The sequence below is a fragment of the Crocodylus porosus genome, unplaced genomic scaffold (genome assembly GCF_001723895.1).
Source record: "Crocodylus porosus isolate Cpor-Errol unplaced genomic scaffold, CroPor_comp1, whole genome shotgun sequence".
In the NCBI taxonomy this organism is placed as follows: Eukaryota; Metazoa; Chordata; order Crocodylia; family Crocodylidae; genus Crocodylus; species Crocodylus porosus.
The window spans coordinates 27,168,450-27,178,416 of NW_017728909.1; the positions used below are offsets into that span (position 1 = coordinate 27,168,450).

Below are 9,967 nucleotides of genomic sequence, written 5' to 3' on the forward strand. Positions count from 1 at the left end.
AGGGGGTCAAGGGGCTCAAGGCAGAGCCCCCCACATGCTGTGTGGGGCAGTGGGGGGCAGCAGGGATCACCCCCCTCCAGGCAGCATCAGTGATTGGGGGCTTTTTTAAAGCAGGCAGGGCAGCCATGGGGGGAGGGCTGGGGATGGGGCCCACGTTCCCCTCCCCCACCCTCTACTTACCAGCTCCAAGTCCAGCTCCATTCCCTGCCACAGCAGGCAGGGACTGCCCAAATCGTTGAAGCTCTCTGCATGTTTTCCAAAGATTTGGAGAGCTTCGAATTGATTCAGACCTTTTTATTGGTTCCCTGATTGGATTCGGATTTGGAGATTTGACCACCGAATCAGACTGAATCTCCTCCAAATCAAACCAGCACCTGAAGCTTTGCACAGCCCTAATGCTCAACCTTCTGGCTCTATGGGTCATATGAGTGATGCAGGGCCAGTTAATGGGCCAGACCCATGGGGTCACCACCAAGATTGGGTTTTGCACTGTCCAAATCCTGTCTCCACATCACCTGGAGCCCAGCAGATCATGCCCTATATTTCACATGAAGGGCTATGCACCCATAGGGCTCCCCATGGGTCTGGAAATTTGCCAGCAGGGGACTAAGAATCAACACTGCATCCACCACTTACCCTCCACTAAAATTTTGGGCTTATGGGGAGCCCTGTGGGCCAGATAAAATGGCTACCCAGTCTGAATACGGCCAGTGGGCTAGGGGCTGAGCATCCCTGTCTTAACTTAGAAGGCTGTGGAGATGATAATGTACAGCCTCAAAATGGGACAGATTGGTTAGGTGTCAGTGTGCTGACATAATACAGCAGCATCACAAAGCACCGTGGAGAGTGTGAATGAGGCTACAAGTAAGTGAGGTAAGCTTTTATAATAGCTACTTGGAGGGGGTGGGGCTCAGATGGGACCACTCTATGGCAAATGTATTTTTTGAGGAGTCACTGAATGCTAGTATCAAGCTTTGTGCCTCTCCAACTTGTGCTGGAACTCTTCAGAGTTGGCTTGTTTTTCCAACTTAACCGAGAACACGTTAAAAAAAAAAAAGTATTTCATTTTCTCTGAATCAGGAGTGTACAGGATTTTAGTAAAAGATTTTAGTGGCATATGCAGTTCATCATTCATAAATTAGTAACAGTCTTGACAGGCCAATTTTGCACGCTCATTCACAGTACTTGCTGAGAGCACAGATTCCATATTATACTAGCTGCGAACAGTATCTGGAGTCTGCAAAACAAGAAACCTGAGCAACTTCAGTGAAATTTTGAAAGCAGCTGCACACAGTATTGGTGTGTGTTTGAGTGCTGTTTATCTTCCAGAGACACTAGCACAAGGACTGTTGCCAAGAGTGACAACTTAATGAAAATGATCATTTTTGCACAAGCAGTTTTGCAAGTTTATCAGCATAATTCAAATAGCATGGCTAATTTTAATCCTGTGTAACTGCTCAAAATGACCAACTTCATGTTGGTGGCAAGGATATATCTTTGGGGGCATGGGCGATTTCATTCCTTGCCACTCACATAGTTTCTGGACTACAACATCACTCCAATGCTACTCTAGCTTCATGTTGACAGTTTGATCTGGTGCTGTGTAAATAAAGAAAATTAGTAATTCTCTGTTGCCACAAAAGATGCGATTTCTGATAAATAAGTTAACATTCAACTTAACGGTCAGTATATGACATGCAGATTCACTAACACATTTTGTACCAAAAAGAAAATGCAGGTAATGAATTTAAGTGAAATGATCCATATTCTAGCAGAACAAATTCCCCTAAAAATAAACACTCACCAGTTCTGGTTCTGAATGACTCTTGCTAATTTCAGTTTGGCACAGAAGCTTAATCTCAATAAAGTTGCCAGGTAAATACCAAGACAGATGGACTTTTGTTGGGCTTTCACCAGTGACAGTGAATTTAGAAGGAGTTTTTGGATGAACTGAAAAATAAATATAAAAAGACAATTAGCTAGGTATTTTGCAGGGAGGGGATGGGGTGACAATTACAGAAGATGACAAAACGTGTCTTTATCTTTCGTTCTGTAACAAAAAAATGTTTCTCTTTAAAATACTAACAACAACTCAGGAAAGAAACAGAACATTTATTAGATTAATTATTATGACAGCTGCTGTTGTGAAGGCACACATTTTGCCCATGATGAAATTTCTGGCTGACAGCCACAGAAATAGTTTTACTTAGGTCAGAAACTTAAATTGTCATAATGGAATCCGTGACAAGGAGCTAGAGTAAGGAACAGCACAGTATCATTCCTCTTAATTGCTATTGATTTTGCTACAAAGGAACAGCAATTACAAGGAATACAGTGGTTGTTTCACAATCATATTGATATTTGCCTAGAGCAGGAGAGTAACAAAGATGGACACAATAATAATAATAATAATAAAAATCTCTCTTACAAAATGGAGCAGCATAAAATTATATAACATTATTTTCTGCCCAGTTCCTTTAATTTCCTCCTCCCCTCCCTCCTTTTTTAAAAAATAATTTCCTTTTCTTTTTGAAGGCTGGCAATAGCAGTGGGAGACTCTTACTACTGGATCTACTAGTTTAGGGAAAACACCACACAGTGCACATACAAGCTCTCTAGCTTACCAATAGATGTGTGTGTTGTGTCTAAAAACTGCACAAAGATGATACCAATAAGGGAGAAAACAAATGGAGTGAAAACTAGTAAAAACATCATTCTTTAATGTTACTACTTGTACGGCAGCCCTCCGTTCTAAGTAGCTGAGGATTTGATTCAAGTATTACCTGACAAATTAGCAGTGCTGATGAAAAATTAAGAAGTATAGGGCAGTTGTAACTGGAAAATGTATTCAAATACAAATTCTACTCTTGAACATTTGAATGCAATTTTTGATGTATTGTTTGTCATTACAGTTTTCAAAAGGAAAATCTGAAGACTGCAGAAATACAGCTCTACAGACAGGCCTTAGGGAAGTGTAAGTATTACATTTTACTGCTATTTGGTAAGGCTCAATCTTGCAATGACTTATGCAGGTGTTTAACATTATGTCTCATGAGCAGACACGTAAATCATAAGATCACACTCAGAGTTCATAAGGTTAAGATTGCACATAAGTCTTTACATGATCAAGTTCTAAAGAAGTTGCACATTTAATTATTCCTGGAACACTTTCTTGCAGGTAATTGACATCAAAGTAGATAGTACTAGTACTGAATTGGGGATCAAGGAACCAGCCATTAGACCTCCCTGCTTCCCTAACATTTGCCAGCACATGCCTTAGTAATGCTTTTTACTCATTTCCCACCTATTTGATAATTCCAGCCAATGACCGAAACACATTACAAATGACTACAGTAATTGCGAAAATTCTAGCTGGAGCAGCACCTCACCACTGGCCCCCTATTATTTTAAAAACACACATTTCCTGCACACTAAGCCTCCTCTTGATCTGTCGTTTTGGCTCAGTACATCTAATTCTTACCTCTTTGGTTTATATCAATTGAAAGTGATGACTCTGATTGACCAACAGGATTGAAAGCTTGTAGAGTGAAATTGTAGATTTTTTGAGTGGCAAGCACTGTAAAGACGCACACATTTCCCATGGTATTTTCAATTACTCTGCAAGTACCATTTCTCCCAGATATTCTGTAATAAGGGGAAGGCAGGGATAAAGAAAAAAAAGAGTCTTAATTTTTTAACAATCTATTTAATAGCACTAAATTAAGTTTCTCAGTACAAATTTCAAAGGATGACATCGCTAAGGTTTTTGCCACATAGTGGTCTTGCATCATGTAAAACTTTCCTCCGATTTTGACAAACAGTGTATTTCTGTGCTTTTATGCTACTACAAGCATCACTTCCCTACCATAATGTTTTGACCATATCATCTCCCTCCTCCCAACCCCCAACACACACACACACACACACACACACACACACACACTGCATTTGAGACAGAGGCTAAGAGTGAGTTCATAAAGTCTGTCATGGCCCAATCCTGCCCTCCCATCTATTTATATTGTATTGCATTCATTTAGCAAAACCATGGATTATTGCTCACTTGCTTAAAAAAAAAATCCAAACAGAACCTTTGTTTGAATTGACCAGGCTGTCCCTTATGCATAGGAAGGGTTCCTCAGTTACCTATAAAAAACTATGTTATTGTTCTTCAAAACTGCTCCTGCAGACATCAGTTTTGTTAGATGGCATGATTCAGCATATTCAGGCAGTACTTGCTACATACTGCATTAGAGAAAAATGAAGGATCTTCATGTTTTCTTGTGTTCTCACATCTGTTAATATATCTGTTATAATCTAATGTACTTGACTATAAGCTCTTTAGAGAAAGGACAGCCTTGGACAGTGCCCACTACAAAGAGACCCTGGTCAACCAGGTGATGCTGTAAACATGAATAAAGTCACTAGCAAAACTCTTAGGAAAAACCCATCCTGATGATATTATATTGCAGGATAATAGTACAATCCTGGGACTTTATTTTCAAAGTTCCAACATGTCTATATTTCATATGCAGTTTATAGCTTGTAGAAAGATAAATAAGATGCTAAACCCACAAGCAGTGAACTAACCTGCAGAGGTTCTGGGAGCCTAGCATAGGCAGGCCTCAGGCGAGAGTAAGACTTAGATGAACTCTAGTTACATGACTTAAGGTAAGTAGAAAGTATGGTGAAGATGTGTTTATCCAAATCCAAGATAATCTCCCAATAATTAAACACAGAAAACAATTATGTAATTTTCCATGTATAGAAATTATTGGAGGCTCGTCTTAAATTCATCTGTCTGTCTCCTCCACTGTTGCAGTGGGGAAAGCAGTGGCAGGGCAGTAAGTGGTAGGGCAGGCAGTAAGGGGAGGTCAAGCAGCTTGACCCCTACCCCTTGTCCCCACAACACCTTGGTCCCTGCTGCCTCTTGTTGTCCCCCCCATACCGATGCCTGCCCCCCACATAACAGCTTAGAACTTATTTTTTAGACTCGAGGCACCCCTCAGAAAATGCCAGCCCTAAGTTTTCACTCATTTTTGAGTACATAAAACATTATGTGCATCTGGATCCAAGAATGCAATATGGAGCACAGGGCCATATTATCTAGTCAGAGGACTTTCTCACAGGTCCAGATATTCAGCAGCAGGTATGTGGCAATTCACACTGGCACAACTCCCCTGCCACCAAATGTCTGGGTCATTGAGGAGCCTAGTGGGCTGGATGACACAGCTCCGGGGGCCAGATCTGGCCAATGGGCCAGGAGTTGAGCTCCCCTGGTTTAGAGGATGGCTCCTGATGCCAATGTTAAGAGAGCTGCAAGATGTTTCAATAGTTAGTACTTATATAGTTAGTATTTATCCTGTTCACACCAGTTCTTCCTTGGGTTAAACATGTGTAGTAGGACTGATTTTACAAGTGCTTCTTATTCTAACCTGTGTCTTGTTCATATTTTAGGTTGTGGCTGTGTCTGTTTTGTTTGAGCTTCTAATAAAAGCGTGTACAAGTCACCTGTCCCCACTGTAGGGTGCTCCAGGGCCTATTTAACAACCAACTCTAAACAGCACAGAGTTCATGACTGAAATAAGTATGCAGAAGTACTTTAGGAAGCCTGTATCAGACTGCTCCCAATTCTAACTTTCTAACCATTTCTATACTAAATTGAATTACCTTTCAGATAAAATGTAGTTTGTTTGGCGTGATGCAAAGAGTTCAGTGGGTCTTCCTGGGTTCCACGTACATATTATTTTGTCCAAGGTGTGCGTTTCACAAGTCAGATTTTGTGGAATATCAGGGGGATCTGCCAAAAAGGAGGAAAGCAAGGAAATCAGCTTGCATTCTTACATAAATTAGCCATAACATAGAAAGCTGGACAATTTTCTGGAAACCATGTTCAGCAATTAATACCATGTTTTTGCAGTACAGCATACATATACAGACACCATTAAACCCCAAGTACATACATAATTTATTTATAGGATATACTTTAAAAAACATTAACAGTCCCAAATAACACTTGACTTTTACTGAACTACCAGCTCACTTAATCACATGCACAGTACATTCAAATTTGTAGGATCTGGGCTTTGAACTGCTGGCATTGCACAGTTTTGCAAAAGCATGTTTCAAAGTTTCCAAATTACATGTTCTTTGAGGCAATCTAAGAAAGTTCTCTTGTTACATGTCATTTTGTCAAGTGCAAGCCTCAACTCTACATAGAATGCACTTAATTGAAGCACTTCGAAGAAATGAACACCCAAGGACCTCATAAACCTCCTCCTTCCTGCCAAAAAAATTTTGAGTATGTGCTCAGTACTGTATGCACACTTCATCCTCCTGGGCTGCTTTGTTAATACCATCCTTCATTTTCATTTAACACTGGTCTCTCAAACTCAGACCCCAGTACTTCAGCAACCACTTCTCTGACAAAAGGATTGACTGCCATTCTCTTCCCAGGGAAGTCCCTACAAAATGTCTTTCTGTAGTCAGCCCAGAAACCAGGAAAAAATTCAAGAAATAGGAGCTGATTGGAATGAGGCAGTCCTCTCTTCAATATATCAGTTGTGTGTACTTTCCCCATAAGACAGGATGACATTTTCTCAGTGGCTGATTTGGGAGGGAAGACCTTTGTATATAACTGTGAGTAATGAGAATCTCAGTTCACATTATGAGCAATTGCCAGATGAAAAGCATTTAGCTCACCAGAGCAGGTTATTTATCTGATAGACAGACATATTTAGACATATAATTAAAGCAGATATCAAACACCCTAATATACAGCTAGATCTTCTACCTTATCTTCCCTTCTCTTTCCCATACCAGAACAGCGTATCCAAACAATATTCGTTTCAGCGCCCAACTGACGATCATCTCCAACAGTGAATAGCCCTGGCACCATAGACAGGAATTTGGAAAAAGTTGAAAATATCCAGTTTTTAAGAACAAGCACACCTGCAGACCCTGCTTGTGTTTCACAGGCACCATAGTGGGCCTTGTGTGATCCACAGCCTGCATTTTGTGTGTCCCGACTTATATTTACAAGTAACAGTCCTATAGAAATGGGGGATATATAAGAATAAACCAAAAGATCAGATTAAAAAAAAAGTTTCCAAAGAGTCAATCCAGTCATGAAATGCAGAGACCAAAATTCTAAGCACTTTTGATTGCTTTCTTGTCAGTTTTTTCTAATGTCCTTGTGAAAATAACCCTTTCCTCCCCAAAATGGCAAGGAGTTGTATCACTGTGCTGTTGGAGGTGGTCTACAATATTTTTTTAGCTATGTATGTAGGAGATTTGAGGTTTGTATGCCTACACAGAGAATACAGTCAATAATCAAATATCATATGATCTTTTTCATTTGTTTTTCAAAAATAAATTATTTACCATGAGAAATAAAGATTTTTAAACCTGGATTCCTTTACTATGATAAGGCCCAGAAAGCTCTTGCCCCAGGCAGGGAACTTCAAGATTCAGCTTACCACTCTGAACAGGTCAGGGTGCATTTTTGGCAGTAATGTAACATGACAGATCAGTAAATTAAAGGTTTAAATTTCTTCATCTCCCTTCACCCATCATGTGGGAGTCAAATCAAATTACACACATGAGAAGTTCTACAGATTGGCAAGAAGAACAGGTGTATACATAATAGTAAAAATTAAAGCTAATCTTCAAAAACTAATTGGCCGCCAAGTATTCTGGAGAGTGACTTTGGTCATGTGATCCCAAAGAAGGATAAGGTTGTCCTGAATGGCCAGGTTCTCATGCAGATCATCTTATGCCGATTCAGGCTCTTAGGCTGCAATGTCTTTAACTGAGCATTTGGGGAGTGCAAGTTGAGTAAGTGGAGATAAGCAGGCATGGTTTTAAAGAACTCCAAGACAAACACTGCTGAAAACCAGGGACTGGGCCAAAACTGCATAGTTTTAATGCAAGCCACAAAACCATGCTGATGTCAAGCTGATCAAGCCAACAAACATCTCATTCAGTCACTGTCACAATAGATATACTCACATCCTACAAATAAAACAGTTCCCTCCACGCCATGTGGCAGCAGTGAACACCAGATATTCGTCCCACTAGATTCTGAAGCTGTGACATTCTGTACTGTGATTGCACTGCTCCATTTGCTGAGATGAAGAAGTGGATACGATGTTAATCCATATTTAATATGTTCTATTCTTTCATCTTCATTGTGTAAGCAGCAAAATGTCATATTGGAACCAACTGGTACCACTTTGTCCTGAGGAAAAACCTTGGCAAAACTGGACTCAGGCTCTTCTCCTAGCAGAGAGGAAAAAAGAAAAAAAAAATACATGATCAAATAATTGTAGTTTTATGATATCTGATTAGTTTCTAATGCATTCAGCTGACCAGCATCCAATTTAAACACTGTTCAGGAACACTCAGGTTGGTATGTTCTGCATCTCTCCAGTAAAAGAAATAAAAGTTATTTTTAGTTGAGTTTATCCACTCTCAGCCTGTTAGACTTTACCATCTTCAACTGATTTATTTTTTAATTAATAAAAACACAGGCCTACAAGATCTACAACAATCCATCAACACTTTAAAATTCAAAGATAACATTTTCTGTTCAATCTTTCTTTGGAATTTGGCAGATTTTAAAGATAATTAAATTCTTTCCAATAACTTACCAGGAACTGTTTCAATTGGGCTCCATTCACTCCACTCCTTGTTACCACCATAATTCATTTTATTTATATAACTTCTGATCCTCACAGAGTGCGACACACACTCCAGGGGCATGTCTGATTTCCAGTTCCATGAAAGAACAGTGTCTTTAGACGTCAATTTTGAATGGTAGGTCACCTAAAAACATAGCGGGAAAGCTTTATTTGATCTTGTTTTCCCTCCCAATGAAGACAGACAGTACAGACACCTGTCAACAAACACACACCTTCTTTCGGTATCACGACGAAGGCAAATTTAAATCACATATCAAAAAATCCAGAAAAGTGGTTTGATTATCCCATAGTGTAACTGAGGGGAGTTGGGTGGGGTGGAGAGGGAAAGGGTGGAGGAAAGGGCACAAAAATAGCTGCCACTGCAGCAGTAGCCACACAAGCTACCTACACTGACATGGCAGTAGCCAGAACTGCCCTGTGCATTATGACTGCTCCAGTTGTGGGGACTGCTTGTGTAAGATGCTCCTTTTGTCAGGAAGCTTACGCAGCCAGAGCACAAGATTCACAAATATTAGGATGCAACTGAAAATGCAACAAAGGAGATTAAGTTTTTTACATTTTCTGCCATTATTATAAGAAAGTAAATCTTATGGGCACTGTGACATGGATCTACTCTGCAATAATCTGTGAATACTGTATGCTGATGAGGTTACTGGGGTTTTTATTGTTTAAATATGCTGGGTTAGTTTAGCACAAGGTTGTAAGGAAAAGCAAACTGACAGGTAACAGTCATTCAAGATAAGCCAGCCCCTGTTCAAAATTTGAGGGTAACCACAGGACCATGGCAAAGTCGCTGGCTCTGAGAAGTCTGATTTGGCTTCCTGTTCAGCTAAATACATTTATTTGCCCAAGTATGGTATACATTTATTTGGCCAAATATGGTCAAAGCCCGTATTACTAACAAGAATTAACTGTGGCATATAAGGGGCTCTCTCTTGAGAAAGTAGCTGTTGAGGAGGTTTTAGCAGTTTACCCTCACTTGTGGTGTGTGTGCAGATATTGTATTTATTTAGGCATACATAAGATGACTCTGTATGTAAGATGACCTCCACCAGTAATTAGATTCCAAATAGGGAACATTTCTAAAATTTGTTATAGAATCATAGGAGTCAGGTCGGAAGGGACCTTGTAGAGCTTAAAGTCCGACCCCCCGCCTGGGCGGGAGAAAAGACTGGACTCAAATGAGTCTAGCCTGGTAGTCATCAAGCCTCTTCTTAAAGACCCCCAGGGTAGGAGCCAGCACCACTTCCCTAGGAAGTTGGTTCCAG

At 40.2% G+C, this 9,967-nt stretch overlaps 1 protein-coding gene across 1 annotated transcript in view; it reads right to left on the reverse strand.

Moving 5' to 3' along the window:
• Positions 1 to 9,967, reverse strand: part of LIFR (leukemia inhibitory factor receptor alpha) — a 56,507-nt gene that overhangs the window by 27,476 nt on the left and 19,064 nt on the right. The window contains exons 5-9 of the mRNA XM_019531981.1: positions 8,649 to 8,823; positions 8,008 to 8,277; positions 5,668 to 5,797; positions 3,482 to 3,645; positions 1,805 to 1,950 (exon numbers count right to left, since the gene is read on the reverse strand). Of these exons, the coding sequence (XP_019387526.1) occupies positions 1,805 to 1,950; positions 3,482 to 3,645; positions 5,668 to 5,797; positions 8,008 to 8,277; positions 8,649 to 8,823 (885 nt within the window). The remainder of the gene's footprint in view (positions 1 to 1,804; positions 1,951 to 3,481; positions 3,646 to 5,667; positions 5,798 to 8,007; positions 8,278 to 8,648; positions 8,824 to 9,967) is intronic.